The sequence below is a fragment of the Nothobranchius furzeri genome, chromosome 5 (genome assembly GCF_043380555.1).
Source record: "Nothobranchius furzeri strain GRZ-AD chromosome 5, NfurGRZ-RIMD1, whole genome shotgun sequence".
Classification (NCBI taxonomy): domain Eukaryota; kingdom Metazoa; phylum Chordata; class Actinopteri; order Cyprinodontiformes; family Nothobranchiidae; genus Nothobranchius; species Nothobranchius furzeri.
Genome location: NC_091745.1, coordinates 39,931,833 through 39,955,994, shown reverse-complemented (window position 1 = coordinate 39,955,994; position 24,162 = coordinate 39,931,833). Strand labels below are relative to the sequence as shown.

General features: G+C 43.7%; 2 protein-coding genes across 8 annotated transcripts in view; both read right to left on the bottom strand.

The window, feature by feature from the left end:
• LOC107395643 (HIVEP zinc finger 3) overlaps window positions 1–7,839 on the bottom strand; it is a 104,905-nt gene extending 97,066 nt beyond the window's left edge. For all 5 annotated transcript variants that reach the window (XM_070550773.1, XM_070550771.1, XM_070550775.1 and 2 more), the window contains exon 1: window positions 7,383–7,839. The gene's annotated coding sequence lies outside the window, so the exon portion shown is untranslated. The remainder of the gene's footprint in view (window positions 1–7,382) is intronic.
• Window positions 7,840–12,393: 4,554 nt separating this feature from the next.
• On the bottom strand, window positions 12,394–22,157 carry serinc2l (serine incorporator 2, like). 3 transcript variants are annotated; one of them, XM_015948936.3, is made up of 10 exons: window positions 22,033–22,157; window positions 21,156–21,317; window positions 20,779–20,966; window positions 20,595–20,674; window positions 19,477–19,614; window positions 17,049–17,218; window positions 16,808–16,898; window positions 15,246–15,396; window positions 14,946–15,155; window positions 12,394–14,435 (listed from the first exon to the last, which is right to left on the bottom strand). In XM_015948936.3, the coding sequence occupies exons 1-10, from the start codon at window positions 22,069–22,071 to the stop codon at window positions 14,297–14,299; spliced, it is 1,368 nt and encodes a 455-aa protein (XP_015804422.2). In that variant the 5' UTR covers window positions 22,072–22,157; the 3' UTR covers window positions 12,394–14,296. The 3 variants fall into 3 exon arrangements, with proteins under 3 accessions (XP_015804422.2, XP_070406879.1, XP_070406878.1); XM_070550778.1 differs by lacking the exon at window positions 22,033–22,157 and adding an exon at window positions 21,564–21,582; XM_070550777.1 differs by lacking the exon at window positions 12,394–14,435 and adding an exon at window positions 14,571–14,653.
• Between the last annotated feature and the right edge of the window lie 2,005 nt (window positions 22,158–24,162).

Here is a 24,162-nt window from a genome sequence, read left to right as displayed (position 1 = left end):
GATCAATCCCATGATGCAGGTATCTGGCTGGAACAGGTGAGCATCACAGTAAACCAGTGGAGCAAACTGAGCTTTAAATATGTTGGTTTTATGCTCTTTTTCTGCTCCAAAACATGAAAGTTAACAGGTGAGATGTTGCATTTTCATTTAAGATAAAATGATATTTTTATTTTGTTGTCGGCCCGTGAGAAAAGATTTAACCTACAGTAAACAGGAAGTGGAAAGGCTGCAGATAGATGAATAGAATAGAAAATCCCTTTATTGTTCCTCAATGGGGAAAGCTAGATGTCACAGCAGCGATGACACTTATTACAGGAGAATAAAGGAGAATAAAAAATAAGAAAAATGAATAAACAAGAAAACATAAATCCTGAATAGATTTAAAAAATGCTGAATATACCACAAGTAATGAATACCACTGATGCCTTTTATTTAAAACGGACTTGCTCGTGTGTAATTTGGTTATTCCACATTCAGTGTTAATGCAGAAATAAGTTTGTTTCCAAATTTAAAGGTTCAAAATTGCATACATGTTGATAAAGAAAATGTGCAAATTTGCCGTCACTTTTTCAAAAAATATTAAGTTTGGCCCTCGACTCCGTCCCAGAGTTTCATTTCGGCCCCGTGTGAGTTTGAGTTTGACACCCCTGATCTACAGGAAGGAACTGCAGGGATATGGAATTTTACAACCACACCGCTGCAGACAGGTTGGGCCCATTTAGAAGGATCTGTTGCTCTGGACTAAATGAGGATATTCATCATTGAGATATGATCATTTTTATTGTTGATGTTTATCATCACAGTGTTTACCTGCAGTAACATACCTGTCACAGTTGACAGGAGTTCCTGGCTGGAGAGAACTGCACATTCATAGGGAGAAAGTGCAGTTTTCAAAAATACTTTTTAACCGAACAAAAACAAAAAATAAAAAGTCTCCTTTTGAACTAACCGTTCTATTGTTCCAGTCTGTGGCCGTGTTTATGAAATTATTGATAAATTACCGTAAGGCTGCAGTTCTATTTTTGGACATCCGCCTCTATTTTAGCTCTGTGGTGCATACCGTTGTCGTTCTCCGATGATAATGCCAGCCAACGTGAGAGAGGCTTGGTTACCCTAGACGCTGCCCTGTGGTCCTGTGTGACTTCACAGACTCTTACGTGTCTCGCTCTGGGAGAAATCCTTGCTGCACGGCCACACCTGGCCGCAGTAACAATGGTCTTGGGTTTCCTCTGTTTGCACACATTCCGACTGCAGGAGAATGTTTTGGAGATGGTTTCTGAACTTGCTACAACCCAGTGCACATGAGGTCATTAGAAAAATGCAGTTTGCTTGTGTCATAATAAATACTAAATCATACTGAGCCAGGTTTTTCTGGAGGCTTAGAAGGCGCTTGCCTCTCCACTGTCGCTGCATGCTTGCTTAGTATTGGAATTGCTGTAAAGTCTCTGACACAAGTCAGTGACTCGATGCAATCTGCTGGGCTTCCTTTAGGGATGCACGATATATCAGTATCAATGTCGGTATCAACTGATGTTAGTCATTTTTTAACAAATCGGTATCGGCCTGATAAATAAAGCTGGGCTGATATCAACAACTGATATATTTTCCATCTAGTTTCCATTTGTTTATCTATTTCAGATGGGGGGTGTATTTGTTTAGTCATGTGACAGTGATGTAATCATCTCAGAAGCATAAATGTATGTGTGTGTACATAATACCGTTAATTCAGCTTGAATCAGTTTCATTCTATACAAAATCTGCAGAATTAAAAAGCATTAATGTCAGTATATCGATTATCGGCCACAACAGTGGCTCTTAACTGGAGCAAACAGAAGAGCTCACATCACTCCTATTCTGTCTCTGCACTGGTTACCCGTTAACTTTAGAGTTCATTTTAGAATCCTGACTAGAAATTTCAGGGCTCTACATGGTTGAGCTCCTCCCTATTTTACTGAACTATTAAAGCCTTATGCTCCAACCCGAGCCCTCAGGTCCACACACCAGAACCTTCTAATAATAGGATGGGAGGTAGATCTTTTAGCTATCAGGCTCCTCTCCTGCTCCCAGCTTTAGTCCGTGAGGCAGACACCTTGTCTACTTTTAAGACTAGGCTTAAAATATTTTTATTTGATAGGGCCTATGGTTAAAATCTGATGTTAGCCTAAATCTGGACAAGTGGGGGAGTAGAGGGAGGTGGAGTGTACAGTCGGTAAAGACGGCTCTCCCTTGCCCTGCCTCCAACATGCCACCATCTAAAAAGGCTAGGTAATCCAGAGTTATCTCTGTAGTTATGCTGCTATAGGCTTAGACTGCTGGAGGATACATTGACCACTTTTCACAGTCTACTACTTTCTTCTACAGTCTGCTCTTTAACTGTACTATTTCCTGCAATTTCAGCTGTTAACTTTATTTTCTCTGTAAGTGTTTTTCTCCCCAGAAGAAGCTACAATGACATTCTGCTGAGCTGTAGTGGCCTCATGGAGGGGGCCATCGACTAGCACACTGCTGCTAACCACTTATTCTCCCTATCCTGATAATAACACTTTACTTTCTTTGACATGGAATGTGCTACTACTAGTTTACCCGTTTAATTATAGATCCACTAGGATAAATACAATAAAGTTTATCTCTCACCAAATAGAATATTTAATACGTGTGTGTGTGTGTGTGTGCGTGCGTGCGTGTGTGTGTGTGTGTCTGCTCTGTCTTCTCCATCCCCAGTGAGTCGTGGAGGATGGCTGCTTATACTGAGCCAGGATCCTCTGGAGGTTTCTTCCTGTTAAAAGGGAGTTTTCCTCTCCACTGTCGCTGCATGCTTGCTTAGTATGAGGATTGCTGTAAAGTCACTGACACTAGGCAGTGACTCGATGCAACCTGCTGGGTTCCTTATATAGGAAAAGTTTTTCTGACTGGCTTAATGAACAGACCTGTATTGGAATGTTTACTGTGTGAAGTGTCTTGAGATGACTCTTGTCGTGATTTGGCGCTTTATAAATAAACTTGAATTGAATTCTAGAAGTTCCAAAGACCAGATACAAAAGCCGAGATGATAGCTCCTTCCAGACTGTTGCACCCCGACTCTGGAATGATCTTCCTTTATCCTTACGCAGCACTGACAGTCTGGACACTTAAAAAAACAGCTGAAGGCCCTTTTATTTAAAGCTGCTTTTAGCTAAACCTTTAATTTTCTTATTTTGAACTCCAATTTTTAATCTTTCATCTGTTTATAAAATGTAATAATTTATGATTTTATTTTTTCTGATGTTATTCTAATTCTGGTTTGAGATCATTATGATTTTATGACTTAGCTTTTTGTTTTGATCATGTGAAACACTTTGTGATTCTATGTCTGTGATAGTGCTATATAAATAAAAAACATTTTATTTATAATAATATCAAATATCGGCCCAAAAAAGTCATATTGATGCATCGCTAGTTTCCTTACATAGGACACTTTTTACTGATTGGCTTAATGAACTGAAGTCATTTGGAATGTTTTACTTTCTAAATAACTGAATTGAAATGAAACACTCACTGTCGTGCTAAGTAACAAACAACATCTGCTCCACTGACTGAAAATCCCACTTTTACGTTTAAATGAGCCGCTATGGGAATCTTCAGCCATGTTGGTGTGTTTCTGTCTAAGGACTAGGGTTAGGCTACCTGTGGTAGATAGCTTCCTGAATGGCCTCTGTTTGGTGAAGCGGTTTGGGTCTGACAGGACCGAGGAGCTAACGGCTGGTCTGAGTGCAGTCATGACCAAATCAGACAGCTACCATCTACAACACCTCTAATATCCAAAAGGTTCAAGCGACATGATGTTATAAACCCTTACAAGCACGTTGAATTAGCATGGCTCTTTACAAGAATAAAAACCACTCGTAGCAGCAAAATGTTAGCCTGGCAAGCCACCCTGCATATGTGAACATAGTCTGGCCACGGTTCATTGACGGCTCTTACCCACTCTTTCCACTGCACGTGAAAGCGTTGCTAAACGACCGCCAAACATACGTAGGGGTGTTCCAAAAAGGGCACTTCACGATTCGATTCAATTTCGATTATGGGAGCTTCGATGCTTCGATTCTTCGATTATTGACATTTTTTATGCTTTTTTCATACAAGATTGTCTTCTTCTTTATCTACATTTGTAAATAAATAATCTTCTTTATCTACATTTGTAAATAAATAACCTATCAATTAATTCAGTTCCTCTAAAAGTACTCTTTGTTAGTAAATACATTTTTTTAACATTTAGCTATTTTTCAAAGACAAATTCTTATTTTATGACTGTGTGACGTGTAAATATTTGCACTTTGACCAACTTAACTTCGATCAGGGAAAGCTTTACTTACATTAGTGTCCCCACCGTTGTTGGGAAACACTGAAAACAGGCAAGCCCTGATTTAACGAGGTAATTAATTCAAGTAAACAAGATTTTTACTTCCATTAAATTTATTTAATGGAAACTTAATGAGTCTGGCATATGATAACATTACAAAAAAGCTGCCATACAGATCAAATGTGCATTCCTCAAAATAAAATAATTCAGCTTATTCAGTCTGGAACATAGGTAACAGAAAAAACCTGAAGGTAATATGTTGCATTTTTTCAGAACAAAAGTGCATAATTCACCTGAACATAAATTCAGCCTGGAGCTTCAGTACAGTGAGGCGAACACAACAAAATAGAGCAGAGTGACACTCATACTCATCTTAAACTTAACTGTCCTCCCATACTCCCTCCCCTCCCTCTTGTCCCCCTACATCCTCCTGTTGTGTGAGATGGGCAAATGTCAACATGGTGCTACTTTGACTCTCACTCATCTCTCGAGTTTGAAGAACGTGACTCGCCAACTTCCACCGTTCTTGTCCGACGCGAGAACAAAATGCGCCGTTACAGTAACGAAGGATTTGGTGGCAACCGATGTCCACGCATCGCATGTGAGCACTATCCCGGTTGCCTTCTTCATGGACTCCAGAACGCTGGCTTTAGTGTGTGTGTGTGTGTGTGTGTGGGGGGGGGGGGGACTTCTATTTCTGCGAAGTGTTTTCGGTGAGGAAGTTTATAGTGCGGCTCCATGGTGCGCACCACTAACCGAAACCCTCCGTTGTTTACTACTGAATACTGGCGTAGATCCGTCGCGATAAAAGTAGCTATTGCTTTTGTAAGGCTCCTCGCCTTCTCTGAGTTCTTCGGTAGTTTGGAGACAGTCTCCAGGATGGAGAAAGAGGTCAAAGTGGTAGTGCCACTCACTAAACAGTCCGGGTGGTGTGCGCATTAAGGCTCCGGTTACGTGTTTTTATTTTTTTTTAGTACCGGCTTCGCAACAAAACTTTGATGTTATGTTTTTTTAAGCATCAACGTTCATTAATCGATACCGAAACAACATGTTAAGCGTTTAGATGCATCGCCACATCGCTTAATTGCACCCACCCCTAAACATACGACGCTGCAACCATAGCGGATGAGTTCCTTTCCACAAACAGCAAAGTGTAACATTTCGGATGCGCCTTGGAGGCGAGGTGATGTCATCATTACGTTTTGGGTCTAATTTTGATGCGCTACTCTTCTAAAATGCATCAAACTTAACAGAAAATAAACCACAGACTGTTTTTGATACAGCTGTGTGGAACGCTTTCGCTCCCATTTCGCATCAGAATTGCTCCCAGATGGGGATGAGCTTGTGGGTAAAACGCCGCTATTACCTTGCGCAACCGCTTTTACTGCTGGTGGAAAGAAGCGGTTAGTAGGGGGGCAGGATCTACGGTTGTCTTTCAAACGTCTCCACATGCTATTGGATAACAAACAACACAATGTTTTCAAAGCTACGAATATCAGTCATTGAGGCAATCCGTCAAACGCCATCATAGAAGATAAAATACATCCCGTTTCTAAACAGACTTCAGTGTCTCTATCTTCTCCTGAGTCAAAGAAAAATCCAAGTCAAAACAGTCCAAAGTAGTGTCAAACAAGCCGTCACCACCTTTGTTTTATCAGTTATATTCTTCCTGCCAAAAGAGCACTGTGAATGGCCCACCAAACCGATAGAGCACTGTGATTGGACCACTACGGATGTCACTCAGCAGGGCATTCCACAATTACATTGTGGAAGAAGCAGGGAAGAATGTGACAATACATTGTTTTTCTAAATAAACACGCTGTGATTGGCAAGCCACAAAACTGGCTGGGGCAGCGGACGTTCCAGTGGAGCGTCACTAGATGCAAAGCAAAATCGTTCTGCTTCTGCAAATGACAGTTTAGATTCGACACTAGCCAAATGTAGCACTTCCTGTTAATCCAGTCAAGTCTCGCAGGAATTTCTAAATATTTATGCTAAGACATCCGTGAAACATGAGATTTGTAGGAATTAATGGAACTGCTATGAAATCTTGGAGACTGGAGCTATTTTAATTTTTGGATTCACTCAACCTAGCCATTAGCTCATTGGTCCTGCAAGGAATAAACACTATTTCTCCCAACTGAGGCTCTTCGGGAATCTATACAACTGGCAAAACTTTCCTTTTAATGGTTGACAAAGATTTTCTCCTCAAAGTGCATTTGCATATTTGGACTCAACGACTAAAGAATTACATGAAAAAGACAAAGTGTTTCAGGTTCTTGGTCCAGCTTCAGGAGGCGCCTGCAACCTGATGATTTATAGAGAAATTAGGAAAATAACACATTTAAAAGACACTACTGTGATTCGTAATGAGAGGGGAAAGGTCAAGTTTGTGTTGAAATTTGTAGAAAACTAATTCAGCACTCTGGCTGGCAGTTATTTGTTAGGTCACTCTGTAGACTACAGACATCCTTCCTTGTTTGATTAGTGGATGTTTTATCTTAAGGTGTTTTAATCTGAAATGAAAGGGCTGAAACAAATGGATCAGCCTCCAAACATCTAGCCCATCTCTCATAGCAGCAGATCAACACGAGTACAAAATAATGATGTCATCCTCTACGAATCTGGCCAGAAAAGGTGCAGCCCACAAGAAACAACTTCATAAAGTGGAACACGTCAATCCTGCGTCTGAGAGCACACACGCGCGCGCACCCGCACACACCAGCTGCGTTCATCACCAGGCTTCTTTTTAAGGACAAACGGGGTGAATGAAGGTCCATGGTGAAGCTGTCAGCTGGTCTTCCTGAAGCCCCCCACCCCCACCCCAGCTACCCACATGAGCCCCGGACCCAGCAGCGCCCCTGCATGCAACACGATCTAACATTATCAGCTCAACACGGATCCAGAAACAACTTTAAACACACGCAGAGTGAAAGTAAGGGCGGCTCTGCTCCCAACTTCACTCCCTCTATCCCCCCCTCTCCTCCGGCAGCAGAACCGAAACCAACCCAAACAGGGAACAACATGAAAAGTTAATATTCACCAGCTTGGCAGTGGACGTGCGCTGCAGCCGTTTATCCCGGAGCAAAAGGGCCTCAACAAGTCCACATTTCCTGGATCGAGATGCGCCGGATACGGGTGCTCGGCGGGTCCGCGCTGGTGGGGAGGGAGAGCCGCGGGGGCTCGCTGCGCTTCCCGCTGTGCTGTCAGACCGGACGGCGATGCCACATTCAGCTGACCGCCACAACAAAACATCTCGCTCTACGCGCAACACACTCCGCGGCTCCCTCCCCGCACCGCCCCGGCAGCTACAGCGCACCCCGCCTTCCTCTGTCAGCCTCCACCAATCAGCGGGCGCGCCTCATGAATAACCATGAAGTGTCGGAGGATCCTATTGGTTGAGGAGATGACTTCCTGATTGGAACTGTTCTAATTGGCTCTTTGCGGACAGAACACGAGTTAAGGAGACTATCAAGATTCGTGCCTCTCTGAGCTTCAACATTACACTATGTTACTGATTTGGGTCTGATGGCTGATTTTATAACCTCTGCTTCACACCACGTTCCCTTTACGTCTGCACCACATCAGGGATGAGAAGGTTTGCTAAAATTAGCACTGACATACTTCAGAAACACACAAAGATCTGGTGTTTTATTAAGAAATACAAATGCCATTTTGGTCCGTCCTTAGATAGCATAAGGTTCAATCTTGTAAAATAAATCCACGTGATCTACAGCTCTAGGAGTATGAGTTATGGTTGACTCGGGCACAATGATTGTAGTTATAACACTTTTGTGTTTTTTATGTCAATACGCTGTTGTGGCCATCTTATTGTTGGTGAACATCCAATAATTATTGTATAAGAGTTCCATTTAAATCTGGCCAGGAGTTCACGAGACAGACCAACAGGAGTGGGCAAAACCACAGTCACCATTTTCGCGGTAGCAGGTGATGATTACAAATTCTCTGGGCTAAACGAAATGTTTTTGTTGTGGTTTTTCGTCTTTAGACTCCTAGCTAATCTGCGTTGGTCTTCATGTCCTTCCAAAACCCACAAACCAGGCAGTGGAGAGGCGAGGATCAGTAAAGGTCACCAGCAGATGCAGTCCCGCATTCATCTGGAGATCAAATGGAGCCTCAAAGGCCAGTAGGACATCAGTAGCAGAGCTGCTTTCAAACCCCGTCCCAGGGTGTAGCAGAGGTAAAACTGTTTGCATGAGAGCGTACACTTCTAGTCCCAATCTTGTCTCATTTTCCCCAAGCTGCGTCTGCACCTCTCAGCTCTTTGTTCTTGGTGTGGAGAGAAGCTCTGCAGCAGAGAGGAAAGAGATGGAGGGGAGAAGAAAAACAGGGAGGGGTGAGGAGAGATTTGGAAAACAGAGAGAGTGGGAGGAAGTGAGAGACGGTGGAAGGAGTGCGGGGACGCGCTGTGGTGCGAGCAGTGACTCTGTGCTGCTTACAATATGACTCTGACAGGCTTATGTAACCAGACTGGGCTGGCACTTGGCGCACAGCAGACGCCGGCTGCACAGGCTGTTATATAACTGCATTAGCTGCTCCTCTGAGCTGAGGCGAGCATGCGCACTGGAGAGCCACACGCACACACACACACACACACACACCTCCACTAAGTTAATCAAAGCTACATTCTAGAAAATAACTGCACTGTCTTCATTTCCCACCACCCAGCAACAGGTTTCCCATAATGAAAAGCCTAATTGGGGCTTAATGTTGGGTAAATGTTTCCAGTGCACATGCAGCATGCCAGCAGGGTCCAAACTCAATTACCTCCCCTGCATGCAGAATATAATTTAATGGGCCCAGTTTCAACTCCTAAAACCCCAATTACACCTCAGACAGGCATTTCAAGTCATTCTGGCGATGAGGAGGATGAGGAGGAGGACGACAGGGATGCACGGTGCACCCTCTGTAACTATAAACTGGTTCATTGTAAACATTTTTTCTTTTTCCTGAAAAACGTGGAGAAAAAACCTGAAGAGGAGATTAGGTCAGGGCAAACACCGAACGTGATAACAACCATCTGAGTCAATCTGCAATTAAAAGTCCCGCCGGACGCCTAACCGAGCAAGCGTCGGCCTCACAGCCGCTCACAATCAGCACATCACAGCCTCTGATCCCTCAGTACAGCTACAAACGCCATCGTGATCACAGAAGAAGTGAAGGGGGGATTTATGACACAGGAGCCAATGGCCAGAGTCAGAACGTGTTAAATCCACCCTGGGAGGCAAAAAAAAATGACTTTCTGTTTGAAAACAGTGGGGAAATAAAGTCAGATTTATGGAGCTTTGCTAATTTGTTCTCAGGCTGTTACAGAGAAGAAGAGGGCTTTTACAGTTCAATAAAAGCCCTTCCAGCACTTGGGAAACTATAAATACTTAACACAATAAAAAGAGATAAAAGATGTTAGAGGTGTGTTTACACGGGTTGTGTTTGATGGGCTGAGATTTCAGAGGTGTGCTGCCTGTCTGCTCCTGCTGGGGAGACGGCATGTGACCCGACTGGCTTCTGACCCACGGCGGGTGGGGTGGGGCATCAGGTGAGGGTGGTGTTCAGTCAGGGAGGAGCATTATTCAGACGATTTTCAGGAAAATTGTTTTCATATAAAAACCTTTCAGAGAATGACGTTTAATCTGTTATATTTCTGCTCAGCATCTACACGAGGGCTGCTGACACACTAACTTATTTTAAATCAGATTCAACTTAAATTATCTTTATAATATCAATAAAATAAACAATTTCTCATAAAAACTATCCACTTTTATTACTCTGGTTGGGCTTGATTAGGGGGCTGTGCAGTGGTGCAGTGGGTAGAGCTGTTGCCTTGCAGCAAGAAGGTTCTGGGTTCGCTTCCCGGCCTGGGGTCTTTCTGCATGGAGTTTGCATGTTCTCCCTGTGCATGCGTGGTCTGTCTAAATTGTCCTTAGTTGTGAGTGTGAGTGTGTGTGTGATTGTTTGTCCTGTGTGTCTCTGTGTTGCCCTGCGATGGACTGGCTCTCTGTCCAGGGTGTACCCCGCCTGATTGCCCGTTGACCGCTGGAGACAGGCACCAGCCCCCCACCCCCGCGCGACCCCACATGGACAATGGATGGTTGGACTTTATTAGGAAAGCCACACGCCTGTCTATATAAGACCTTACAGCTCACCATGATGTCAGAGTGAATGAGAATCCTGCCTGAAGAGAGACTACTGTAGCAAGGCACAGATCTGGCCAAGGTCACAAAAACGTCTCTGCTGGACTAAAGGGTCCTAAGAGCGCAGTGGCCTCCATAATCCTTAAATGGCAGCCGTTTGGGACGACCAGAACTCTTCCTAGAGCCGTCCATCTGGCCAAACTGAGCTACCGGGGGCAGAAAGCCTTGGTGAGAGAGATAAAGAAGAACCCAAAGATCACTGTGTCTGAGCGCCAGAGATGCAGTCAGGAGATGAGAGAAAGTTGTAGAAAGTCAACCATCCCTGCAGCCCTCCACCAGTCAGAGCTTTATGACAGAGCCGCCTGTCGGAAGCCTCTCCTCAGAGCAAGACACGAAAGCCTGCGTGGAGTTTGCTTAAAGACACCTGAAGGACCCTGAGATGGTGAGAAATAAGAGTCTCTGGTCTGATGAGACCAAGATAAAACTTTTGGCCTTAATTCTAAGCGGTATATCATCACTTGTCCAATACAGTCCCCACAGTGAAGCATGGCGGTGGCAGCATCATGCTGTAGGGGTGTATTTCAGCTGCAGGGACAGGACGACTGGTTGCAATCGAGGGAACGAAGAGTGTTCCAAGTACAGGGGTATCCTGGACAAGAACCTTCTCCAGAGTGCTCAGGACCTCCGACTGGGCCGAAGGTTTACCGTCCAACATGACAACGACCCTACGCACACGGCTAAAATAACGAAGGAGTGGCTTCACGGCAGCTCTGTGACCGTTCTTGAATGGCCCAGCCAGAGCCGGCCTGAGGATCCCCAAACCCAGGTGTAAGAGACTTGTTGCATCTCTACCAAGAAGACTCGTGGCTGTTAGCTCAAAGGTGCTTCCACTAAATCCTGAGTAAAGGGTCTGAATACTTAGGACCATGTGATGTTTCAGTTCGTCTTTAATAAATCTGCAGAAATGTCTAAATTCAGTGTTTTCTGTCATTGTGGGCGCTGTTTGTGCATTAATGAGGAAAATTTTAATTTAACCGATTTTAGCAAACGGCTGCAATCTAACAAAGAGGGAATACTTTCCATACCCACTGTATTTTAAAATCCTTTTTAGTTACTAAATCACTTTTACAGATATGGGGCAGTCATTCAAATATTAAAAATGATGTTTTTAGATAAGTGACTTTAAATAAGTTCAACAGGTTTTCTGCTGATTAACTTGTTTTAAAGCTTCTTCTGTCACTGGCCCAGAAAAAACAAACATACATAAACATTTTCAATATATGGAATAAAAATGACAAAAATAGCAAACCAACATGAAAAAACCCCCAAAAAAGTGAATAAAAAACAAATTAATTGCAAATGAACCTTCAGAAAGCTGACAATTGATTTAGTAAATTAATACATAATAGCATAAAGACGTTATTAAAAGGAAACTGTGAAGGTATTGCTGTCATTAAATATGTTTCCACATTTAATTTGGTCCTAATAGGAATTTGCTTTTCACTGAAACTTTACTCAGTGTGAGAAAAAAACTCAAGAGAAATTTCTTTTTAGGGTCAAAACACAGAAAAATATTTAAATAGGAGCTATAATAACCAATAATAGATGGTTATAATGCTTTTGAACCAAATATTAACACAAGTCCCAGAGTCATCATCACACACTGGTGAAACTACGTCTCCGCATGTGGCCCATCCCCGTGGGGAGCGCTGAACTGCAGCAGTTAGTCTTTGGCATGACCCGACCGGATTTGGACCCCGATCTTCCAGTCTCAGGAAGGACACTCCACCACTAGACCACCAAGAAGATTTTATAAGACTTTATCAAATAGTCGTGCTCAGAACATCAAAGATGTATATTTTTCACAAGTGGAATTTCAAAAGTCTCAAAAACAAACAAATATTTAGATTTTTTTCATGTTTTTATTTCATCGTTTTGTGTTCTGATATCAAAAGTTGTGATTTAGAGCACTGGTAGGTCATGGTTGTTGTATCAGGCCGCTGCTGGGGTCGAGATGTGTGAAGCTCAACCAGTAAACACAAAGTGGTTTCGCAACATGCTGACTGTGCTGATGTGTGGCCAAAGATCAGAAAGAAGTTTGCATAAAACCTGCGGGCTGGTGTCCCGGACGGGATCTGAAGGGTGGCGATGCGGGACGGTCCTTGTCCACAAGAGGCGGCGTGTCCTCAGCATTTATTTCTGCTCAGAGCCAACAAGACTCAGCCTAGATGTTCTGTCTGCTAGTGAGGGGAGAGGGAAATAACACCAGCCCACTGGGTCTCACACACACACACAGCTGCTGAGTTTGTGGTTCTGTGTCAAAGATAACTTATGAAGAGTCATCAGATATGGCTGAGGACACAGCTGGAAACGGGCGGCCTGTTCCTGAGCGCGTGATGCGCCTAAACCCTCTCACAGGTGTCAGAACGAAACTCTGAGTTGAGGTTCAAGATGGAGAACGCCACATGGAGCGATCCGAGGCCACCGATGAGAGTCGTCAAGGCAGAGTCAAAGTCTCACAACTTTATTAACCGTTAATGCATTACACAGCATTTACATCCCAAACCAGGGCCTCTAGGCATCACACACACACACACACACACACACACACACACACACACACACACACACACACACACACACACACACACACACACACACCTTACTCCTGAAATGCAGAACTACTAAACGGCACTTGAGTGTTATGAAATGACATCGCGACCATAAAAAACATCAGATTTACAAACAGAAACGTTGTTCGTGAACGCGGCAGGAGAAACACAAGGTCTGGTTTCAGTTTTTCTCTCTTAAATGAAATGATCGTTTTCAAGATTGTACCACAATTTGTTTTGAAATGCACAAAATCAACAGATCCTGTTCTGATTTTAGTCTCGCCACCAGATAAATGCACAAGTGTCTCGCCACCATCACATCACTACACTTAACACAGCCATTAGATCGTTACACAAGTGTTTAGTACAGCAGCACACTAGAAAACATACCGATGACATCACTTGGCAAACTAATGGGGAATGGTGGCGTTTCTGAAAAACAACACAAGTTAATGGTCTGACTAGTGGGACCTGCACACTGCAGGACTCACCATGGATCGATACAAGTCTCCCTCCATCCCTAAAAGGGAAAATAAAAGTCTAGAGCTTTCCTGTGGCGGCATAAGGCTGAGCAGTCAGACACGAGCCACCTGATCGTAGCACCAGGAATAAATAGTCTCAAATTAGAACGGACCAGGAAGCGCCGAGATTATACTGCAGGCCCATTCGGACTCTGGGGTTGAGGTGTGATGACGTGGCTGTGTGTTCAGCTCAGCAGCACCAGGGGAAGCCCTGTTATGATCTGCAGGGTGTGCCTTATTAGTCTTATCTAGCTTTCACACATGCTTCATGCTGGGGCTCCACAGCAGGGGCCCCCTAGCCGGGCCCCTGGCAGTAAACAAGGGGTATTCCAGACCAGGCCGGGCCAATCACAGAGGAGAATCTGTAAATGGAACATCTGAGGTCCAGAGAAAGGGTCGTCACATCTTCGTCAGGGTTCAGCGACTTCAAGTCAGCACAAAGATACTGAAACTTAAAAATAAATAAAAGTAGCTGAAGCCTCCATAAAAAACAGCTAAATGATCAGCGTAAACACCCCCCACCCCCGTAATGACTGCTGCAGCAATCACACCAGCACGGTCAGGAAAAACAACAACAGCAAAACACTAAAATAGCAAAGGAATGAATATGCTTCGTATCATCCCTTTAGAGCATCTCTAACATGTAGAAGCTGAAGCAGAGTCATCAGGCGCTCAGTTGAAATCCCTGTTGGGGAAGATAAGAGGGGCTAAGAGGGTCCAGAGGTAGAGGCCCAGGCCCAGCCAGCTCGAGCTCATCTTCACCCACACGGCTGGCATGCTGCTCTGCATGACCTGCATGGTGGTGTCGGGTCTGAGAGAGGGGGAAAACACACACACACACACACACACACACACACACACACACACACACACACACACACACACACACACACACACACACACACACACACACACACACACACACACACACACACACACACACTTAGAACAAGCCACTGACTTTATCAAAACTTACAAATCTCTGCTCTGAAACCATTCAGTTAACCACAGCGCCCTCTGGTGGCCACACTGGAAACCAGACAACAAAAATGTACATTTTAAATTTTCACGAGACAGACGCATTTGTTTGCAGATTATAAACTGAATAGGCTTAATTGTCACATATTCTAGTCAGAACTGACAAACCTCCTCGGATGAGAAGTGAAACATCTTCAAGAAACCAAAGAAGAGCAGATGCCTTCATCTGAACGGTTTTGGGTTGTGTGTTGACGTTTGTTTACTCTACCTAGTCTCCTGAGACAGAGAGACTCGAGGAGAACGTTCCAGGTTCATGCATGGTCTCTGGGTGACAGATACTTACTCGTACCAGTTGGTCAGCGTCATCATGATGTACAGAGAGGCCAAACAGAGGTGGAAGTGGAAGAAGGAGTAGCTGTAAGAGACTCCCTCCTCCTCGTTGTCCACGGCCCTACGAATCCCATCTTCTCCCACCACTCCCTCTCCACCAGAGCCTCTGCCCTCCTCTGTCTGCATCAGCTTGTTGACCTGGGTGTTGGTGGATGAGCGGATGCTAAAAAACAGACGAGGTGGAGGAAAAAAGAAGTAAACAAAAACTGACGAAAACAGGATGACCTGGTGGCTGCGACGCAGCGACGGTTACCTGGCGTAGAGAGTACAGAAGAGAAAGATGATCAACCCAACAACGCCCTGGGCGTCCCACCACTGCACCTGTCCTGGGTTACTGTCAGCTGGAGACTGGGTGGTGCTGATGTTTGAGACTAGACTCAACAAGCTGGGGTTGCAGTTCCGATCTACATGAAACGAACAGCGAGAAGAAATAAAACCAGAAAAGGTTATTCATCCCTCCTCCGGGCGACAACGGCACATTTATGGAACTAAAATCTAAATGGAGGTATTGTTGAGTAAGCTGGTGATTAACACCTTCACATTCATCCCATTCAGACCAAAAAGGTTTAAAATAACGATAAAGATCTGTCTTAAGACTCAGAGTTGTTACCATTTACCACAACTTTTTTATGTACTGTTAGTCCGTAGAAAACCTAAATATCCTTGTTTGAACTTTAACCGAGCCTTGCCACCGCACGCACGGGCGCCGTTAGAGGGGATGGGTGCGTTTCCACTGGCAGCAAAGCGCCCGGAATCATCCCAGAAGCATAGCGATGCGTCGCGTGAGCTTCACGTCTATACGCGCTACACTTCCAGAGAGCAGTTTTAGTTTCTGCAACTTTTTTTCCTTTGATCAATCAAATTAGATCAGGAAAAAGCTTCAGATGATGCCTGAAAAGCAACTTTTTGTGTGAATGTGCACAGAAACCAAAACTACTCTCATAGAACTCGTAAATCTAGTCAAAGTCGGGCTAAAGAAAAACAAGCTAGCTTGGTTCCACTTGCTCCATCGTCCACGGGTTGGACGTCTAATGAACGTCTGACCTGAACGGGTTAGAGCAGGGGTGGGGACAGCTGGTCCACAAGGGTCGGTATTCAGCGTGTTTCAGTTGTCTCCCTGCTCCAACACTCCTGATTCAGTGTTTGAGTCACCCGTTCAGCCACTCATCCGCTCTGCAGAACTCAGGTGTGTTGAAGCAGGGAAACAATTAAAACATTTAGTATGGCTGCTCTAGAGCGAACCCCCCCCCCCGGGTAAAGACAACTGAACCTACAGGTGAGGCTCTAAAAACTAGAATATGGTGCAAAAATTCTTTTATTTCAGTAATTCAACTCAAAAGGTGACACTAATCGATGTGACAGACTCGTTAAACACAAATCCAGATATTTCGGCCTTTATTTGCTATAACTGTGCTGATTGTGGCTTACAGCTGATGAAAGTTATAATATTGTGAAAAGGTTCAATATTCTAAGTGTCACACTCTGATCAGCAGAAGAATCCAGAATCACCGCAGCCTGAGCCTTTAGATGGTCTCTCAGTCTGAGCTGAACTAATGAAATAAATGGACTTTTGCACCTTTTTTTCATTTCACCTGTAACATCATCTCAACATGATCATTTCTGTCATTTACTGAGATCAGGAGGATCAAACAGGAAGCTACAAGCTAGATGTGCTAAAATGAACCAAAACAGAACTAAAACTCACCTTTATGACCAAAAAGCTGCAGCGGATTAACCAGACGAGTAACAATGGAGATGAAGGAGTGAAGGTAATCATAACAGAGATGAGACATAACACAACAAGAGCTCACTCACTCGGGTTGTTGGTCATTGCAGACCAGGTGACATACATGGTGTAGAGGGAGATAAGTGAGGCCTGCAGCAGACCCGAGTGCGGCTGAGCCTCCTGTAAACAAAACAACACGTTATAACCAAAACAATCTCTAGTGAGGTCTGCCGGCTTTGAAACCAAACTTTAAACTGAAGAAGCTTTGTCAGAAAGTCACTTTCCTGATGCCAGAACTAACCTGTGAGAACGCCCGAAGGACACGTTTACCTGTATCTTTGGTAAGATGGAGACAATGGAGATGATGATGCAGAAGACAAGGTTAAGGCTGATGAAGACCTTGTGCTCGACGCAGTCGTCCGGTTGTGTGTAGTAAACGTAGAAAAGCACCACCGCAGCGAAGGCCAGTGCATAGAAGAGGACGGTGAAGGTCAACAGCCCTGAAATAAAACAAATGTAAGCGGTCATTCAGAACAAAGTGACACAGGAGAGGAAAACCGGGCCTCGTTATCAGAATGAGAAAAACTTTATTTATCCCCGAAGGGCAATTAAAACCAGAGCAGCATGATGTTGGACATACAAACATTGAATAAATAGGCAATAAGGAAGTAATAAAGCAGCAAGAAGATGGATAAAACAGTAGAACATGCAAAAAAATCACTGAGTAAGTGAATAAAGTGACCAAAGTGTCGTCTGTATAAAAGTTAAATATATGGAGAGCCCAAGGAGAGGGTTTATCGGGGGATGGTCTTATCTTATCTGCTGGAGTTAAAGAGCAGAATGGCTTTGGGGACAAAGGTGGCTCTCCTCCTCTCAAGCCCCCTTCAGACAGGCCATGAAAAACGGAAATGTTCCGGAATCTGTCCGTAAGACCTTTCTGTCTGAATACAAACATCCGGATAACATGTTCCGAAATTTATCCGGACGAAGCCCCTTGTAACAAGTCCGGACTTGTTACGAACAGGGTGACTGCTTCAGACTGGTGAGGTAAAGTTCCGGACAAGAGGGAGGGAGAGGAGGAGGGGACCGGGGGACGCCGTGCGCACCTAGATAGCTCGCTGCTGTAGCATGCGGTGAACCACGGCAGCTTGCCTCCTACGGTACCGCCTAGACGTGCGACGGAGCGCTTCACACCGCTTCAGTGATTCCTTTAACCATTGAGCTTCATCATCCAGGTCTCTTATGCGTCTTCGTGTGCGCAGAATTATGCTTAAGCGCCTCGTGATTTTTATCTTGAGAGGCGCTATAGAAATGATATTTTCTTCTCCTTCTTAACATAAGTCCGATTCCCACCCCACCCCACCCCACCCCCCGCAGCCGTCAGACATCTGGAACTTTTCCCTGCTGTGTGAACGCAGCCGAAAGGACAAGTTCCGGTACAAAAGTGGTGTGTCTGAAAACACAGTTCCGGTTAAAAACCGGATTGAATTGTCCGCAAATGTTCCAGAATGTCTGTCTGAAAAGGGCTTAAGTCTTGCAGGAAATGCAGCGTAGGCGTCGCCCAGAGGGGAGCCATTGAAATGCGGGGTGAAGAATGTGAGAGGGGTTGTGGAGGATTTGGGCTGCCTGTCTCAGGGCTTGTTGATAGAAAACCTGAGCAAGAGTTCTGACAGGCAGGCCAACGATTTTGGAGCACACTGATGCAGTGTGCTGCAGTCTGTTCCTGTTCTGGAGGCTAAGGGAGTAGAACCAGCAAGTGATGGAGAAGGTCATGATGCTTTCCAGGAAGGCACAGTAAAAAGTCATCATGACTGAGGAGCTGACTCCAAAGGAGTTGAGCTTCCTAAAGCCAGGCGTACACTGTGTGACTTTTTCACTCGTAGCACTCAGCTTCAGCTCAAACTGTACGACTTCCTCGCAGAGCAGATCTCACGAGTCATGTGCTCACACTGCACGACCCAGTTCTCGGATGCGACCTGACTGCTCACACTGTACGTCTGGTAGCAACACGTCGGACCTAAAATATGCTAAAAATAGCAGTTTTTACACAGCACATCAGACTTTTTTGTCTTGTTTTGTCTGTTGTCCTTCGGGAGTGCTGCAGGAGGACACACAGGGATTTATGGAGGTTGGATGAGGAAAACAAAATAAAGAAAGTAAATCTGTGTTTAGTGATCAGTTTAATTTGACATGAACACGACAAACACGCTTTCTTGACAATCCTTGTGAGTAAAAAAACGTTTAGAAATAAAAACAAACAACGTGTGTTATTAGGGAAATAGCGGGCGAGTGGTGTTGATGCATGATTGCGCATGCGCCGTGAGCGGTTCTGATACTTTTTGGGTCGCAGCTGCTCGCAGCGCCGCTTCAACAGTGCGATACCCTCACGAGGGACGAGCAAAATATTAAACATGCCAGAAGTCAGTGCGACCTCACGACTGCTGATCGGTAGCTGGTCACGTGGTGTTAATCGCCTCTCGTAATCCCCTGTACACTACACGACCGCTCGGAGCAAAACTCGCCCCGATCTCGTGGATTCTCGCACGACTAGAAAATCGGCTCAAAAAAGTGAAAAAGTCGCAAAGTGTACGCCTGGCTTAAGGAGATATAGCCATTGATGGAACTTTCTGAGAATCTCCTCTGTGTTAGCAGAGAATTTCAGGAGTTTGTCAAAGGTGGTTCCCAGATACTTGTACTCCTCCACTACCTCCACTGGGTTCCCACGTTATAAACGTCTGTTATGAGGAAGACGTCTTACCTGCGTACCAGCATTTGTTACTGCTTTCCTCAGCGTTTCCCACCCAGATCTTGTTCCAGGAGTGGGCGAAGTCGATCAGGAGGACCAGCTGGATCAGGATGAAGGCGAAGGATCCAACGATGCCAAAGTAAAACCACACTGTCCCGTGCAGAAGGAAAAACACAGATTTAATATTAATGTCTAAAACAATTAGCAACTAATTATTATTCAGAGTTTGAGTCGTGTGTGGGGGTGTCAGGCTTTTCCCAGCAGTTTTCAGAGGCGTTGCTTTCTGATGAAGCTCAGAAACACAGATTAGTAACATTCAAAAGTCTGAGATGCATAAAATGTACTTTTAAATGTAGAACTTGTAAAAATGGTGCGGACAAACACGGGGCCTCCTCAGCAGCAAGAAGCCGCTCCACACACAAAATAAATCAAATATCAGCGTAGGGGCGAGGCGTTCGAGTCACACATTCCTTCTTATTTGGTATTTATTATGCATTAGAGGGCAACCGATGTTGCATTTTCTATTGCCGACACAAATGTGCAGGGGTCATGGTCAGCCGATGGCCATTTTTCATGGCTGACATCGAGACGTTTCCACCTTCATGCTAAAATGTCACAGATAACAACAGTCGATGCACATTTCAGAAGTTGAACCAGTTCTTGAACATGAAATTGAACCAAATGTTAAATCCTAATTTTATGCACTCCTCAGTGTTAAAACCAGACATAACTAATCAAACTAATCAGTAAACTGACCAAGTACTAAATATTCAGAACTGAAACGAGAAAATTTCAGTCGATAATAACTTTAGAGCATTTGTTATGCAGATGTTGTTCAGGAACGTAAATATTCATGTAAATGAAATTCTGCAGAAGCATTGGGCTGCCCGTGGATGTGCCTGTCCATAAATCGGCTTTACTGAGGCCCGAAGACGATTTATAAAATATTGTAAAAATCGTGCATCTACCCCTAATTTGTTTAATATAAAGGTTTTGGTGAAAAAAAATGTCTATTTATTTGACATTCAAGCTAATTTTAATGACAGAATTGTGCAGGGAACATTAGGACTGTGATGCTGACCACCAAACACGACTCAAGTCCTTTTCTAACTCTACAGAGATGTTTGTACCAGTATTAAACGTTCCATCTGGGATGAAGAAAGCTCCCACCGTGATCCCAACCAGGATAAGGAATTTAAAGAACCAGAATCTGGAGAACAAAGGAGATCCATCCACACAGTAGATAAAAGTGAAGTTATAAAACTAAACTTCACTACTAAATGGTTTAAATTACAAACCAGACAGAAGTCTCACCCATTCTGGACAGATGCACGTGGGTCTTTGCTGGAACGGACACGAATCATGATGGCAGCAAACAAAAAGAAGAAGCAGGCCATGGCAAAGCACATCCGATACACTGACTTATAGCCCACGATGATCTCACAGTTGACCTGGTTTTCAACACCAATTACAGTAGCTCCTCCCTCGCAAAACCCTGGGATCTATGACAGTGAACAAAGTTAAGTAAATAAGCTAATCAGGGTCGTATGTGAAGACTCGTATAATTTCCGGTTTGCTGCAAATTTAAATATAATAATAAGTATGAGCTATACAGTAGGCAAGAACTGTAAACAGATCCAGCAGTTTAACAAATACTTGGAAACAGTAACACGATGCGCTTATCATCTAACTTTGCGTAGCTGCGTCTCCATTCCAGGAAGGATCATGATGACAGACACCATCGTTCCCATCAGCAGGAAGAAAGAGAAAACCAGTCGTGTGATTGTAGAGTTGTTGGATGAGGGGCAGCAGCCACACAAAAGGCATGGTGCTGAGCCACACAGACAGGAGGCCTGAGAGCGATGAGAAAAGCACAAGCATGGTGGTTTTTACTCTCCGAGTCAACTGTAAATACCAAAACAACTAACCATAACAGGTTGTGTTTGAAGGGAAAGCTGAGGCACTGAATGGAGATTTTCCAGGAGAGCTAAAGACGAGGTCCGTTTGGATCAGTTTGGTGTAAAATCTACAAAAATTGGTTTAATAAACCAAAACTATAATCAATTGATTATTTAATTTTATCAAAGGACAAAACATACCAAAGGTTAATTAGTGACAAGCGTCACACACACCCTCCACATGGGACATGTTTCTAAACTGCATGTTCTCCAAATGTCCGATACACACTTCCGGGGTTATTTATTATAAAAAGCGAACTTTCCCCACGAGTTAAAATCGTTGAAGTTCGCTGCGACACTGACCGCTACTGGCGAGCCTTCCTGCCAACAGCCATTGTAATGTACAATAACTCTTTGATGACTTTGATTATTATTATTATTATTATTCTGAGCTACTACAGCAATCAGTTTCCCTCTGGGATTAATAAAGTATTTTGAATTGAACTGAAATTAAATTAAACCCAGACACATACAACAAATACAGCTGAAATGTGAATTTAACTTGTTTTAACATGTAATAAAGAGCTACGTTAGCCCTAGCTTGGGTGTTTCAATAACCACACGAAGGTAACGAGTAATAACAGTTTAAAAGAACAATAGAAGTACTTACACAGCTTGCTAAAGAGCACAACGCCAGACAAGCCCCCATTTTAGGAGAATTTATTGACGTGAGTGACTACTTCCTTAGTCCTGTGAAAACAGGGCGTCATTTCCGCCCTTTATGGTCACGCCCATCTACTTCTGGATCATGAAAAATGAATGCCAATTTATAAAAACAATGTTTTAATCCCGTTTTAAATGTGTTATGGATTTCACATAAGATCTCCGTACATTTTAAAAATACATTTTGATGCAAAGTAAGTGGATCTTTTCAAACGGCTGCAAAGGTTATTTTAGGTTTTGTGTGGAAAAAACTGCAAATGCCTCTCACCATATCGATGTAATGATGTAATCAAGTAGCCAAGTAAGCAAGCCGTATTATAGAACATGCCAAAATGTTTCTAACCAAAATGCCAGCGTTGCAGGTGCATTATTGACTGCACATAAATCTTTATTAACAGACCCACAGTTTTAACAGCCAGGGCACAAACTTATTCAAATGACAAGAGCCATAAGTTCCTGACATCAATATCGACATTAATAGTCGAAATAATAATTAATTCCTGAAAGCACAGTTACATTCCTGTCTGCAGGCTGGTGTGGGCGTGTCTCAGATAAACAACTCATAGCTGAGTCTGGATTTTACGACCTTCTACAGGTTAATGATCAGAAACTAGCAGATCGTGGTTTTACCGTCAGAGATGAGCTTGCCTTGCATGGTGCTACTCTGAGGTTCCCTCACTTTACCAAAGGAAAAAAGCAGCTACAGGAAGTAGAAACATCACGGTGCTTGTCCAATGATGAACACATATTGAGAGAGATGGAAAACTTTCAAGATTCTTTCGACCGCGACTCCACTTTCACAGGTAGATCTGTTAGCTGACGATGTTATTGTGTGTGCTGCATTAACTAACATTTGCAAATGTACAGCTCCAAAAAAATAAACCAAGAACTTTGACAAATATTTAACAGCCAGTGATGCATTAAAAACTTTTAATTTGTGTTTGTAAACAGTATCAGTTGCAGCATTAGGCACTGACTACATATAAATTAAATTATCAATGAGATGTGATATTCCAAATAAAAATGAAATATCAATCTGATTGGTCTTTGAATGCCATTTGTTTACTTCAGAAATGTCACTATGTTTTACTTGTTCCATTGAACTATTCATTCATTCATTCAGTGCACCTGCAGCAGGTGACTAGAGTCTAGCAGGTCTAACAGGTGTGATGTACTGCTGGAAAAGTGTAGAGGAGCAGGAGGAAACAAAGAGGAAAACGGGGGACCAGAAATGACAGATTTATTTTGTTGTTTTGTTTTTTTGTGCAGGTGGAGGAACTTATTTGGTGTCATCCCGTTTGGAGTATTGTAACAGCTTGTTTTCAGAACAAGAAAGGGCTCCATAATCTGAAATGAGTGCAGAACTGTGCAGCGAAAATCCTGAACACACACACATAGCAGGTCTCACTCACACATCCCCCACCCTAGAGGAACTTCACTGGCTGCCTGTGGCTTTTAGGTTTAAGTTTAAGATTTTAGTCCTGGGTTTCAGAGCCCTGCGTGGACAGCTTCCCTCTTACACCAGAGATCTGATCAAACCCTACACTCTGCGTGGGCTCTGAGAGTGTAGGGATCTTAATTTGCTTAGAGTTCCTCGCTCGTACGTTCACACTAGAGGTGATGTTCCTTCGAAGCTGTAGCTCCTAGGCTCTGGAATGATCTAACCTATGATTTGCATTCAACCCTCCCGCTGTCTTCATGGTTGACCCCGTGAGGAAAGTTGACCATTGAGCAGGATTGATGGTTTATCCCTTGAGGTACAAGTGGCAGGAGTGAGGTGGTGCTCACTCCTCACCCCTGCCACTTGTACCTCAAGGGATAAACCATCAATCCTGCTCAATGGCCAACTTTCCTCGCGGGGTCATTAAGACAGTGGGAGGGTTAGCTAACTCTGTCAACAAATTCAAGAGCAAATTTAAGACTCATTTATTTGTTCAGGCATTTATCTAATTTATTGTGGGCAGTTATGTTTTCTGTGTGGTCTCTGCTCTTTCAAGATTTAATTAATTGTTTATTTATTGTTTAAGTTTTTACAATGTTGTGAAGCACTTTGTGGCTTGTGCCTGTGAAAGGGGCT